General features: G+C 42.6%; 1 protein-coding gene across 1 annotated transcript in view; it reads left to right on the forward strand.

The window, feature by feature from the left end:
* The first annotated feature begins 288 nt into the window (after positions 1–288).
* FREM2 (FRAS1 related extracellular matrix 2) overlaps positions 289–15,737 on the forward strand; it is a 188,395-nt gene continuing 172,946 nt past the window's right edge. Inside the window, exons 1-2 of the mRNA XM_012469837.2 lie at positions 289–5,464; positions 10,975–11,064. Of these exons, the coding sequence (XP_012325260.2) occupies positions 289–5,464; positions 10,975–11,064 (5,266 nt within the window). The remainder of the gene's footprint in view (positions 5,465–10,974; positions 11,065–15,737) is intronic.

Consider the following 15,737-nt stretch of genomic DNA (forward strand, 5'->3'; position numbering starts at 1 on the left):
GGTCCGGGGACCTAGAAAGCAGAAGTGGAGGGATTCAATTCTCCGCGCGACTGAGTCGCCAGCTGCGGAGCTGCACCGGCTGGGACGGCTTAGGCTCCTCCGCTGAGGCTCCAGCCCGGACCGCGACGCGCAACTTTGCCATCCTTCTGGCCCAGCCCCGGCCACAGGAGGACCCCGCAGGCAGCGCGCGGAGTTCCTGGCACTTCCCGGCGGTGTCTCTCGTTGTCTGCCCGGGGACTGACTTCGCATGTTCTCAGGCTGACCTGTCCAAGCCTGAACACCCGGACCATGCACGCAGCGGGGACTCCCGGGTTATCCTCGCGCGGGACTGGCAACTCCACCAGCTTTCAACCAGGACCGCCGCCGCCGCCCCGGCTGCTGCTACTGCTGTTGCTGCTTCTCCTGTCACTGGTAAGCCGCGCCCTGGCACAGCCCGCTGCCTTCGGCCGGGCGTTGCTGTCCCCTGGTCTCGCGGGGGCTGCAGGGGTCCCTGCTGAGGAGGCCATAGTGCTGGCGAACCGCGGACTCCGGGTGCCTTTCGGCCGTGAAGTCTGGCTGGATCCCCTGCGTGACCTGGTGTTGCAGGTGCAGCCCGGGGACCGCTGCGCGGTTTCGGTGCTAGATAACGACGCACTGGCCCAGCGACCCGGCCGCCTGAGTCCCAAGCGCTTCCCGTGCGACTTTGGCCCTGGCGAGGTGCGCTACTCGCACCTGGGTGCGCGCAGCCCGTCTAGGGACCGCGTCCGGCTGCAGCTGCGCTACGACGCGCCCGGAGGGGCGGTAGTGCTACCACTGGTGCTGGAGGTGGAGGTGGTCTTCACCCAGCTGGAGGTTGTGACTCGGAACTTGCCTCTGGTCGTGGAAGAACTGCTGGGGACCAGCAATGTCTTGGACGCGCGGAGCCTGGAGTTCGCCTATCAGCCCGAGTCAGAGGAGTGCCGCGTGGGCATCCTGTCCGGCTTGGGCGCGCTACCTCGCTATGGAGAGCTCCTCCACTACCCGCAGGTCCCTGGAGGAGCCAGAGAGGGAGGCGCCCCGGAGCCTCTCCTGATGGACTGCAAAGCTTTCCAGGAACTAGGGGTGCGCTACCGACACACAGCAGCCAGTCGCTCACCAAACAGGGACTGGATGCCCATGATGGTGGAGCTGCGTTCGCGAGGGGCTCCTGTGGGCAGCCCTGCTTTGAAACGCGAGCACTTTCAGGTGCTAGTGAGGATCCGAGGAGGGGCCGAGAACACTGCACCCAAGCCCAGTTTTGTGGCCATGATGATGATGGAGGTGGACCAGTTTGTACTGACAGCCCTGACCCCAGACATGCTGGCAGCCGAGGATGCCGAGTCACCCCCAGACCTGTTGATCTTCAACCTCACCTCTCCATTCCAGCCTGGCCAGGGCTACTTGGTAAGCACCGATGATCGCAGCCTGCCCCTTTCCTCCTTCACCCAGAGGGATCTACGCCTTCTGAAGATTGCCTACCAGCCCCCCTCTGAAGACTCCGACCAGGAGCGTCTCTTTGAACTGGAATTGGAGGTAGTGGATCCAGAAGGAGCAGCTTCAGACCCTTTTGCCTTCATGGTAGTGGTGAAGCCCATGAACACAATGGCTCCGGTGGTCACCCGGAATACTGGGCTTATTCTCTATGAGGGTCAGTCTCGACCCCTCACAGGCCCTGCAGGCAGTGGTCCGCAAAACTTGGTCATTAGCGATGAGGATGACCTAGAAGCAGTGCGGCTGGAGGTGGTGGCTGGGCTCCGGCATGGTCACCTTGTCATTCTGGGTTCTTCCAGGGGCAGCTCTGCTCCCAAGAGCTTTACAGTGGCTGAGCTGGCAGCCAGCCAGGTGGTCTACCAGCATGATGACAGAGATGGCTCACTGAGCGATAACCTGGTGCTTCGCATGGTGGATGGAGGAGGCAGGCACCAGGTACAATTTCTGTTTCCCATCACCTTAGTGCCTGTGGATGACCAGCCACCTGTCCTCAATGCCAACACGGGGCTGACACTGGCAGAGGGTGAAACAGTGCCCATCCTGCCCCTTTCCCTGAGTGCAACTGACATGGATTCAGATGATTCTCTGCTCCTTTTTGTGCTGGAATCACCCTTCTTAACTACTGGGCATCTGTTTCTCCGCCAAACTCACCCTCCCCCGGAGGAACAGGAGCTTCTCAGGGGCCTTTGGAGGAAGGAGGGAGCATTTTATGAGCGAACAGTGACAGAGTGGCAGCAGCAGGACATAACAGAGGGCAGGCTGTTCTACAGACACTCTGGGCCCCATAGTCCTGGACCAGTCACAGACCAGTTCACATTTAGAGTCCAAGATAACCATGACCCTCCTAATCAGTCTGGGCTACAGCGGTTTGTGATACGTATCCATCCTGTGGATCGCCTCCCTCCAGAGCTGGGCAGTGGCTGTCCCCTTCGTATGGTGGTACAGGAATCTCAGCTCACACCACTGAGGAAGAAGTGGCTGCGCTACACTGACCTAGACACAGATGACCGAGAACTACGTTACACAGTGACTCAGCCCCCCACAGACACAGATGAAAACCACTCGCCAGCCCCACTGGGTACCTTGGTCCTGACTGACAACCCCTCAGTCGTGGTGACCCATTTTACCCAAGCCCAGATCAACCATCATAAAATAGCTTACAGACCCCCAGGTCAAGAACTGGGTGTGGCTACTCGAGTGGCCCAGTTCCAGTTCCAGGTGGAAGACCGAGCTGGGAATGTGGCTCCAGGCACCTTTACCCTTTACTTGCAGCCTGTGGACAACCAGCCACCTGAGATCCTCAACACCGGCTTCACTGTTCAGGGGAAGGGTTACCACATCCTGAGTGAGACAGAGTTGCATGTGATTGATGTAGACACTGATGTTGCCCATATCTCTTTCACTCTCACACAGGCACCCAAACACGGCCACATGAGAGTGTCTGGACAGATCCTGCATGTAGGGGGTCTCTTTCACTTGGAGGACATAAAACTGGGCCGAGTTTCCTATGCCCATAATGGGGACAAGTCCGTGACCGATAGCTGCTCCTTGGAAGTCAGCGACAGACATCATGTGGTGCCCATCACTCTCAGAGTGAATGTCCGGCCAGTGGACGATGAGGTGCCCATACTGAGCCATCCTACTGGCACACTGGAGTCCTATCTAGATGTCTTAGAAAATGGGGCTACTGAAATCACTGCCAATGTTATTAAGGGGACCAACGAGGAAACTGATGACTTGATGTTGACTTTTCTCTTGGAAGATCCACCTTTGTATGGGGAAATCTTGGTCAATGGTATTCCAGCAGAGCAGTTTACTCAAAGGGACATCTTAGAGGGCTCCGTTGTATATGCCCACACCAGTGGTGAGATAGGCCTTTTGCCTAAAGCGGATTCTTTTAACCTGAGTCTGTCAGATAGGTCTCAAGAATGGAAAATTGGTGGCAGTACTATCCAAGGAGTTACTATATGGGTGACTATCTTGCCTGTCGATAGCCAGGCCCCAGAAATCTCTGTAGGTGAACAGTTTATGGTAATGGAAGGTGATAAAAGTGCTATAACATCAATGCATATAAGTGCTGAAGATACTGATTCCCTGAATGATGACATCTTGTGCACTATAGTTATTCAGCCTACTTCAGGTTATGTCGAGAACATATCTCCAGCACCAGGCTCTGAGAAATCAAGAGCAGGGATTGCGATAAGTGCTTTCAATTTGAAAGATCTCAGGCAGGGCCACATAAACTACGTCCAGAGTGTCCATAAAGGGGTGGAACCTGTAGAGGACCGATTTATATTTCGTTGTTCTGATGGCATTAACTTTTCAGAGAGACAGTTCTTCCCCATTGTAATCATTCCCACCAACGATGAACAGCCGGAGATGTTTATGAGAGAATTTATGGTGATGGAAGGCATGAGTCTGGTCATCGATACACCCATTCTCAATGCTGCTGATGCTGATGTTCCCCTGGATGATTTAACTTTCACTATTACCCAATTCCCCACTCATGGTCACATTATGAATCAGCTGATAAATGGCACGGTGTTGGTCGAAAGCTTCACCTTGGACCAGATCATAGAGAGTTCCAGCATTATTTATGAGCACGATGACTCTGAGACTCAGGAAGACAGTTTTGTGATTAAACTAACAGATGGGAAGCACTCTGTGGAAAAGACGGTCCTCATTATGGTTATCCCTGTTGATGATGAGACACCCAGAATGGCCATCAATAATGGACTAGAAATAGAAATTGGGGAAACCAAGATTATCAACCACAAAATATTAATGGCAACAGATTTAGATTCAGAAGACAAATCTTTGGTTTATATTATTCGTTATGGGCCAGGACATGGCTTATTACAGAGACGAAAACCTAGTGGTGCCTTTGAAAATATCACACTGGGCATGAATTTTACACAGGATCAAGTAGACAAAAATTTAATTCAGTATGTCCATTTGGGGCAAGAGGGCATTCGGGACCTAATTAAATTTGATGTGACTGATGGAATAAATGCCCTCATAGATCGTTACTTTTATGTGTCTATCGGGAGCATTGACATTGTCTTCCCTGATGTCATAAGTAAGGGAGTGTCCTTGAAAGAAGGTGGCAAGGTCACTCTCACAACAGACCTACTAAGCACTAGTGACTTGAACAGTCCTGATGAAAACTTGGTTTTTACCATCACCAGGGCTCCCATGAGAGGTCACCTGGAGTGCACAGATCAGCCTGGAGTGTCCATCACATCTTTCACTCAGCTGCAACTGGCTGGAAACAAAATCTACTACATCCACACAGCTGATGATGAAGTGAAGATGGACAGTTTTGAGTTTCAAGTCACTGATGGACGTAACCCTGTCTTTCGGACATTCCGTATCTCCATTAGTGATGTGGACAATAAAAAGCCAGTGATCACCATCCACAACCTGGTCGTCAGTGAAAGTGAAAACAAGCTGATTACTCCCTTTGAACTCACTGTAGAAGACAGAGATACTCCTGACAAGCTCCTGAAATTCACTATCACTCAGGTGCCTATTCATGGCCATCTCCTATTCAACAATACCAGACCTGTCATGGTTTTTACCAAGCAAGACTTGAATGAAAACTTAATCAGCTACAAACACGATGGTACCGAGTCAAATGAAGATAGCTTCTCCTTCACAGTGACTGATGGCACCCATACAGACTTCTACGTTTTTCCCAATACGGTATTTGAAACAAGGAGACCCCAAGTGATGAAGATCCAGGTCTTAGCTGTTGACAACAGTGTCCCCCAAATCACAGTGAATAAGGGGGCCTCTACACTTCGCACTCTAGCCACTGGCCACTTGGGGTTCATGATCACGAGCAAAATATTGAAAGTGGAGGACAGAGACAGCCTACATGTTTCTCTGAGGTTTATTGTGACAGAGGCCCCTCAACATGGATATCTCCTCAACCTGGACAAAGGCAACCACAGCATCACTCAGTTTACCCAAGGTATGTTTCATGTTTCTTTTCTTGGTTATCAAAGGACATTCCAGGTCTCATTGCAGAGAATATGGCTTCACCGAAAGCCTTATAAATAGAGCATCAAATTAGAATCCTAGATAAGGGAAGGGAACAAAGGGGATGGGGAGAACACAGGGACTCACTTCCCTGGGAGAACAGATACCTTCTTGTCCTACTTTCCATCGCAGTGACCTTCATTAGAGGGAGCACTGATGTATTTTGAAAGTGGCAAGATATGCTGCTGAAGCAGGAGGTGGACTTTGGTGAATTAAAATTGAAGCAGGCTTTCCAATGCTGCTCCATTTGCCATACCCATCCTCTGAGCATCCTCTGTGTTGTATGCTGCAGGTGGTTCATGAAGCATTTTGGCACCTTAATGAAAGATGTGCTCTCTAAATTCTGTTTGGTCACATTGCTGTCATTATCAATTACCATTCCAAAAAAGCCTTTAAACTTATGTTACTTTGATTAAATTTTAAGAGCATTGTTCTGACACAATTATGGTTGTTAGGAACTTTGTTACTAATAGATTTGTTTATGTTTATTTACTTTGTATATTTTTAAATTTTTTAGTGATATTTTATGACTCAGGCAAATACCCGTCCAGAGACGTAAGCGATAAACACCTATCTAGGGTAATAACAATGATGTGTACAGGACATGCTACTATGGTATACATGAAAAAAGAAAGTACACTTAAAGATGTAGAAAATGACAATATATTCATCACCAAAACATACATCTAATTTATTATTAAGAACATGAATATATGTAAACAAGATTAATGGTAGAGGGGGGAAATTATTTTAGCATTGTGAACCTCCTCTCTGACCTGCTGCAAACACAGCAACAAAAAGCAGTTGCCTCAGGTACCTGCATTCTTTAGGCAACAGGCTTTTTCTAACCTGAATTGCCTTTGTGGTGGACACAGTCTGAAGCAGGAAGGACAAGTGACCTATGCAGAGTTATTTAGTGAGGGAAGGGAGAAGCCCATTCACTATGCTGGCTTGGGAGTCAGGGCTCTGTTTGGTAGAACGTGCAACTTTCATTACAACGGGATTTTAGTTCCTTTCATGAAAATCTCACTATGTCAGAATGGAAACTAGATCTTTCCTATGTGGGATCTGTGGGTAAAAATGGAGCTTAACCCCAGGGCATCCCAACGGGGGTGTTCTTTTCCTGCAACTGTGTTATGGTCTTAGATAACAAATGCTTTAATAAACATGGATGTAGCAAAATGTAGTGTTAAATTGAACTACTTCTCTGTTTTGGGTGCTGACAAATAGCTCCACACTCCAATCTCCTGATTCTTGGCTAAGAGCCTGAATGTATCCCAGGGCCTGCAGGGACAGGAAAACCTCAAAGTGCCAAGTGTCATACTAGACCAGTAGGAAACTTTTACATGAAGGCTTTCTGAGGCTAGTGGTGCCATGCCATCTTATACTGGTTTATTTTCATGGAAAGGGAAGAGAATGAAAGGAATATATTAGAGGATAGAAAATAGTCCTTCAAATTACTCCTCTGACCTGAAAAAGAAATCTGATTTTAGAGATTTTTAAAAAGGACTATTTTGATGAAGGCAGGCAAATGACTTAATTTAAATTCTGTGGACTAAGTCCAACAGCTCAAAATATTAGAATATTATTTCTGAAGTTGTGAACTCTAAACATTATTCTATTTCTTTATAGGCAGTTGTTCAGTCTCTTACTGACTTTGAGGCACCATGGTTAATTTTTAACGTCTTTATAAATGTAAAGAAGTTATGCTTATTATGTGATGTGACTTTTTAAGAATTACCTTTTTAAGCAAAATTATCACATTCCAATACAAACCAAAATATTGACTAGGGAAGCTGTTGGTATTTAATCACACAGCACTCATTCGAACAAGTCAAGGCTGGCGTTTGAGTCATAGCTGTTATTTATGGAGATTAGGTGAGTGATTTAAAAAACGGAGAAAGCGCCATCAGAAAGCTTCTATGGCTCTTCTTCCAGTAGGAGAAATGAAGGCAGTGCTTACAGTGCAGTCCTTTTATTTGTTTTTGTTTTTACTTTATCATAGAAGGATAAGGTAAACTTATATTTTGATGGATTTTCAATGCACTGAATTAGGTCAATTTAGCACAGGTGGCCAGAGGTTATTCCTAAATTGATTGACTAAGTGGTTCCTAGGAGAAAAAAAATTCCTTTCGGAAACTTAGCAAATTGATGAAAAGTTAACAATGTATAATTAGGTAAATTATGGATATCATTTATTTATTCCAAACTTCACCTCTTTGCCAAGTTGCCCCTGCTTCCCCCGAACCCAGATCTAAATCGCATGTCTCAAGTACTTAGTTTTTTCTTCCCTACAATTAGTACATAATGACATATTCTGTGGGTTAATTCATAAATCGGTTTCAGGAGAGCAGAAATGTCTTCAAAGAGTTTGAACCAGATACGGTTGCCTGGCATGTTAATGAACTTAGAATTAAAAGCAAACAAACAAAAAATCTCGTGGAATGATTTTGTAGATAAACTAAAATGAATTTAATGTATGTTTAACAACTAGAAGAAAATCTAGATAATTCTTAGATGTTTGCTGAAAAAAAAAGATAACATTTTGGCTATTAGATTATCATTCTATTCGTGTCTTAAGAAAGCTAGACATTGCATATATTTATACTATGTTTATGTTATATGTAGAGGTGCCTTTAGAATACCAGTATTATGATGAAAGTCTTTACTTACTTTTTTGAAACATAAATTATTAATAAATTATATGAAAAATTTAAAGGTTTTAGTATGTTCCAACTAATCAATAACACATACCTTAACTTGGAGAGAAAATTGGGTACGTGCGTGCCATATAGTTTCATTTATGTTCTCTTTATCTTAAAAAAAAATGTTCTTGCCTGTAATCCCAGCACTTTGGGAGGCCGAGGTGGGTGGATCACGAGGTCAAGAGATCGAGACCATCCCGGTCAACATGGTGAAACCCCGTCTCTACTAAAAATACAAAAAATTAGCTGGGCATGGTGGCGCGTGCCTGTAATTCCAGCTACTCAGGAGGCTGAGGCAGGAGAATTGCCTGAACCCAGGAGACGGAGATTGCGGTGAGCCGAGATCGCGCCATTGCACTCCAGCCTGGGTAACGAGTGAAACTCCGTCTCAAAAAAAAAAAAAAAAAAGTTCTTAAAATTCAGTTTTGAGGTGAGGATTTATTTCAATGAAACTATCCCTTAACAATTATATTTTTGCTTAAGAAAACACTGCTACAGATGCTAGGCATGCTAAACAGTTCCTTTTCTCCTAGTAGAGCCTTTAGATTTTCTTACACAATTTGGAGGGGTGGGGACATTGAAAGAGGGTCTTCCCCCACATGGCCAGAGGTTATGGTTCTTACGGTAAAGATGTGTAGTCGGCAGAGTTTACTGCATGTTTTTACTAATAAAGTGAAGGTTATATAATTAAGAATTATAAGAGTAAACAGGCAAAGAGTTGTTCAGGGGCTTCAGTCCTTACCCTGGCAGAAACATCATTCATGCAAAAGTAGATATGCAAGGGTGATCTAATCCACTGGGAAACATAACCATACAGAAAGATAAAAGTGAAACCAGGCAGCAAGTGTGGAAAGTTGTAGTAGAGTTAGAAATGAGGGGCCCGGCTCAGTGGCTCACACCTGTAATCTTAGAGCACTTTGAGAGACAGGGGTGGGAGGACTACTAAGGCCAGCCTAGGCAACATAGTCAGACCCCATCTCTACATTAAATATTCTGTTTTTAAAAAAGAAATGAAGTACTAAGGGAGAATCAAACATCTTAGGCATGTTTTACCTCCAAATACCTCTATTAGCAGGAAGGTACCATTAAGTATAAAATCAGAGTTTCTCTTCTGCAAGTGTTCTCTTTCGAAACTTTATGAGCCAGGGTAGAGCACACATTTTACATCTGTAAAGTGGAGCTATAGAAATTTATGAGGTCATTGGTCCATCCTAATACCTTGCCTCACTTGAGATTAACATTTCATAAAGCCATTGTCTTCTATATAAGCCTGCGAATTTCATAGCATGAACTTAGTAGAGCTTTTAGGAGATGGAAAAACCATGGAACACACATTAGACAGGTAAATATTATCTATCATTGTCATAGCTATTTTTTTTTCTTTTTGAGACAGAGTCTCACTTTGTTGCCAGGCGCCAGGCTGGAGTGCAGTGGCACAATCTCAGCTCACTGCAACCTCCGCTCCTGGGTTCAAGCAATCCTCTTGCCTCAGCCTCCCGAGTAGCTGGGACTACAGGTGTGCCCCACCATGCCTGGCTAATTTTTGTATTTTTAGTAGAGACAGAGTTTCACTATGTTGGCCAGGCTGGTCTTGACCTCCAGCTTGGCCTCCCAAAGTTCTGGGATTACAGCTGAGAGCCACCAAGCCCAGGGATAATTTTTTTTATTATGTTGTATGTGTGGCATCATTAAGGAAAGGAACTGGTAAGATGGGTGCATAAATTTTAAAAATCATGTCTTAGTGATGAAAACAAATGTATGCACATGAATTTGATAGAGTAGAAAACAACATAAGGAACATTTCTGAAATGATATAACTTTCTGCTAGGAATAAAACTTTCCACTTTTTTTTTTTTTTTTTTTTTGAGACAGGGTCTTACTCTCTCACCCAGACTGGAGTGCAGTGGTGCAACCTCAGCTCCCTGCAACCTCTGCCTCCCAGGCTCAAGTGATTCTCTGGCCTCAACCTTCCAAGTAGCTGAGATTACAGGCACACACCACTACCACGTGGCTAATTTTTGTCAGAGACAGGGTTTCACCATGTTGGCCAGGCTAGTCTCGAACTCCTGACCTCATATGATCAGGAGCCTTAGCCTACCAAAGTGCTAGGATGACAGGAATGAGCCACTGTGTCCGGCCGACTTCCACTTGTATTAGATGTGTTTTGTTTTTGTTTTTTTCTCAACAGGGAGTCATCAGTTATTTCAATGCGTGTGCTTTTTGAAAATATCACCTTCATTTTTTTTCTCAAACTTTGGAGACCAAAAAATAGCCTGCTACAGCACAAAAAGTAAGAAAAATTAGCCAGTGTCGAGAAGCAAAGCCTCTGTCCTCTGCAAGCCAGTTCCTTACAGGGAGGCAAAGGGTGTGATTTCAAGAGTGCCAGGAAATCTGCCATGCCTCAAAATATCTTCCTTTCCACCTGTCATGGTGCCTGGCATTCCATATTTAGATAGTCATTCCTTTGGTGCATGAACATGCAAATACCAGTGGGAGGGGTAACACCTTGCTATTATTATAAACTCTTGTACTCTATTTATCTGTGTAAGGGATCAGGTTTCCATGGGACAGCTGAAATCTAGGGGCTTAGAGATCTGAGAAATAAGATAGCACTGTTTCTCTTAGGAGGAAAAAGGAATTTAAACATGTTTATAGGAAAACTAGTAGCCAATAAAATTTACCATAATTAGTCATCAATTTTATTCTGTTAATCATCTTGTTTTTGGTTATTTTCTAGCTGACATTGATGACATGAAAATATGCTATGTCTTAAGAGGAGGGGCTGATGCCACAAGTGATGTGTTCTATTTTGCAGTTGAAGATGGTGGTAAGTATTCCACTCTCCTAGTAGTGACAGCAAGGAAAGAGACTTTTCTTGGTCGCTCTTTGATGACGTTATTACAAGAAGTCTTTATTAAGTAATGTGATCACCTGAATTTAACCTGGTATTTGCTGTAGACAATTTTACAGTCTCACTATGACACAACCCTATCATGTAAAGGCTATAGATAAAAGTTCTAGTTATATTACTTTTGTCTTATTATTTGTAAAGCACTAAAGAGAGAGATTGGTGTAAATAGGATCTCCACGTCTAGTTGTTCAGATTACTCCCTGCCTGAGGTTGCCTACTTGAGTTGGTAAGAGGATGTTGGAATTCAGCCGCTGTTCCACTCATAGCCACATGCTCATTGAGGTATAGCGGCCCAAAAGAGCTGCATTTTCCTAATTCGCTCGCGGGTGCTGTGTGAACTCATACTGATGGATAATGTGTTGCATTCACCAAGAAATTAGTAGTAAATTAATCTCTGTTTTATCTCACCAATCTCAGAATTTCTAATGATTTTCTTGTTTTGGGGATTTTGTGACCTAGTCCAGCTAAAAAATTTTTCTTGGTTAAGTGCAAAGAATACTTTAGAGTATAGGATATGACTGCTGAGCTAAGTCTCCCAGGCAATATTATGCTCTTACTCCCACAGAACTGCCTGCCACTTACACTCCCTTCAGGTTTGGATCTCTTGTCTTCCTAACTCTGTGGATGAGGAGAAAAACTGGTCACTGTCAGATTGCTCATAAAGATGATTTTGATCTTGCCTGTTTTCATGGGAAGCAACAGAACCTCCCCAAGTACACGTGTTGTGTGAACAGGACACCTGAACTGAGGGTATATGTGAGAGAAAAGAGAGAAGGAGGAGAAAAATAATTCATATGCTGTTATCTCTTTCCTTATGATGCTTTTTTAAAATGCCACACTATTATGTCGTCTGTCTCAAAAAAACTCCATCCTTACCCTCCATGTTTTTCCAAGCATTATGTAGTATTTGTTTAAAATATCACTGGACACAACATGATCATAGTTCTGAAAAATGACAATTGTTGAGTGTGTGCCAGAGAGGCAAAAAAAAAGTGTTAACTTGGGTTTAACTGTTTGATTCCTACTGTAAATCAGAGTCAATCGTGAATGCCTTTACTTTTTTGAGTAACCAAATCATAGTTTAGTGTTCTATGTATTGATAAAAGGAATCCTAGCATAAAACTAAGCTCTAAGAAGGAAATCAACTCATAAAAAAAATCTTGAATCTTGCAGCTTGAATCTTGCTGCTCAAATGAGTAATTCTATTGTAAATAAACTTTAGAGTGAGATCTTGAAACAATACAAATCTGTGTAACATATATAAAAATTTAAGGACAAAATTATTGGTTTAAGACACCATGTTTATCTCTTAGAATGACTGAATAAACCTCAATAGCAAAGTGTGACTTTCTGTAAAATTACAAACAAAAGTTTCAAGTTCATTGGCTATAATTACTCTAAAATATTATATCCTATACTTTTTAATAAAATATTTTGCTTTTTTGCTCATACACACACATACATACACATTATTTTATCTTAGCTGGGTGGAATGGGAGCATTTACTTTAAAATTGTGGTCTCTATTCCAATTTTGGAAAACATTCTATAGTATTATATTTCAAAATATTAAGTGAAGAATGACTAGCTGAAGAGGCTGGGTTTATGTTTTACATTTGCTGAAAATGTGGCAAGGCCTCTAAAGATTGTCTTTATGGAAGTAGGAACATAATCGTCTTAGGAGCCTTTTTAGAGAGAGTTTCATGTGAGAGACAAAAATTTGAGTTTTTCTTTTTTACCCTCTTTCTCTATACTAGCAGAGCATTACCTATGGAGCTCAGGCAGATTTTGGCAAGCTGTTGAACAGAATTTACCTTAATTCCCCTGATATAAGAAAACTACCCTTTGACAGAATAAACACAGAGACCTGAAAGATTAAAAATTCACATTTGTATCTCTACATTGTTTTAACCTGATTCTTAATTTTTAAAGGATTTTTGTATTCCCTTATAAATGTTCTAATGTTTGAATGAGAAGTGCAATACTGTTTAAACTTAATTAGCTGTAGTAATCTATTGTCATCTACTCTATACAATGATAGTAGGCATTTCTATAAGTCATCCCAATTAAATATGAAATGCATGAGTATTTCACCCCTGGGAAGCAAGTCAAGGCACAATGGTGTAAAATTAAGAACTCCTTATGTCCAGTTTGCTTTCCAATCTGATAAATTCACCTTGTTCAAATCAACGTGATTGGTTTTACGACAGTAACTATCTAAGGAAATTAGTGGGGCAAACATAATCCTTGAATAACCTTAAAAATAAAACATAATTCAATTTAAGGGATTTAGAATAGGAGAAGAGATTGAGAAGAACAGAAGCCTCAGACCTCTTGTTTCAGATTTAATTATGTTACCATGGGAATCTAGCTGGCCACAGGATTCTTCTGTTACCATATGGCAATGGATTAGTGACCATCCATTACTAAAGTGACTATGCTTGGGACAGAGTTACTACTTTTGAAGTTTTGGAGTGCTTGGGGACTTTTACCAAATAACAGAATTAAAGAGAGCACTATCTGAGCAATAGATAATATCAGAGTCTTTACTTCAGGGGAAGTCTACCGTATTTGGACTTAATACATGTTGGTTGATATAGCACATGACCACAACATGCACAGATCCTTATATCTTAGGGTTTTTTTCAATTAGATTTTAAACCTTCTATGTTGTTTATTGTTACTTATGTGATTTTTGCCTTCATAACATCCCTGTGAGCAATATAAACAACAACAAAAGTATGATTTCTATTCGGCAGATGAGGAAACTGAGTCACCAAAATAAGTAACTGTCCTCTGTCAAGCTGCACAACTGGGCAGCTAAAAGCTGCTTTCAATCCCAAATTCTTTCCTCAAACAACAGTAAGCAATAACTTCCACACTTATTCAGATAGGCATAAGAGGGGAGAGTTCTTGAACTTCTCTGGGTTCTCCAGACCAACTTCCTAGAAATGTTTAATAGATGGGAGTGAAGTCAGAGTGGGATCTGCTTTTCTGAGAGACAAAAAACTTTGTGTTTTCTAAAGTGTGAATTTTTATTTTAAAATACTTTAAAAGTTGTAGTGCCCTAAACTTTGTAGTACTCTTTCTTGGTATCATAGTGTAATTCTTTTTTAAAAAACACTTTTGGCTGGGCGCGGTGGCTCACGCCTGTAATCCCAGCACTTTGGGAGGCTGAGGCAGGCAGATCACGAGGTCAAGAGATCGAGACTATCCTGGCCAACATGGTGAAACCACGACTCTACTAAAAATACAAAAAAATTAGCTGGGCGTGGTGGCGCGTGCCTATAGTCCCAGCTGCTCGGGAGGCTGAGGCAGGAGAATTGCTTGAACCCGGGAGGCAGAGGTTTCAGTGAGCTGAGGTCACGCCACTGCACTCCAGCCTGGCGCCTGGTGACAGAGTGAGACTGTGTCTCAAAAATAAATAAATAAATAAATAAAAATAAAAAACACTTTTGTTTTAGGTTCAAAGGTACATATGCAAGTTTGTTATATAGGTAAGATCATTTCAAGGGGGGTTGTTGTACAGATTATTTGTGACCCAGGTACTAAGCCTAGTACCCAATAGTTATTTTTGTTTTGTAATTCTTAAAGTATTTTATAATGCAATATGTTTATTGGAATATTAGCAAAGAGCAAGAAAATGTGATGTCAGAATAGGGCACTCATGCAGGTATTCTGGGCCAGTCAACATATGGAATGCATCATTACAAAGTATAAGGTCAAGTTCTGAAGTTCAGGAACATATTCCCGCTATCTGTGGCTTCATCTAATGAGCTAGTGTATGTATGTAGCAATTGCCTATGGATTTAGCTAAACTGTCTTTCATTTCTTTTTGTTTTCATGCTTTATATCTTCATGAAGGTAACTTATATTAATAATACAGACCTGGGAAATACATCTTCCTTTGTTGATTGCCTCTTTGAATTCTAATTCCAGATCTATCTAGTACCCTGGAATTTTGTTGGGGGGAAAGAAAACATTTATTCTTTTATTTTTTTGATAGTCAACCATTTTTATCTGATTCCTTCTCAGTGTCGAACTCTGTAATTTTCCTATAAGGTCTAACATGAAAGTGCTTTGTCGAGCCCTTCTAGCTCTTTATTGTGATGTGAAAGCTGGTCTCACATAACTATTCCAGGTATGCCCCACCCTCAGCCCTAATGACTGTTAATCACTCTTCATCAGCAGGCTCAAATATCATTTCCTCTCCAAAGCTGCTCCCAACATCACAGTGACAAAGTTAGTCTCACTCTGTTTTATGCTTTTATTCCCAACTTTATTTATAGTAAAAATTCATATTATCATTATTTACTAATGCAAAAACCTTCATTAGTAAGGAAGAAACTTCTTCATATCAAAAAAGATATCATTAATCTTTGTACCTCAGTGCCTACCCAAGGTTGAGCACAAGATAAATACTTACCAAATATTAAAATGAATGAACAGGAGAAAAACCGTTGCTGTCTTTTGACACGAAGATCAATTAAATAGTATGATAAGAGAAACTCCTATAAATTCCCAGTAGACCCTTTGCATTCCTTTAGATATAGGAATTACCCTATCCTAGCATTAATTTAAATCCCTATG

This window comes from Aotus nancymaae, unplaced genomic scaffold (assembly GCF_030222135.1).
Source record: "Aotus nancymaae isolate 86718 unplaced genomic scaffold, 86718_ANA_hifiasm-v0.15.2.pri h1tg000043l, whole genome shotgun sequence".
Lineage (NCBI taxonomy): Eukaryota > Metazoa > Chordata > Mammalia > Primates > Aotidae > Aotus > Aotus nancymaae.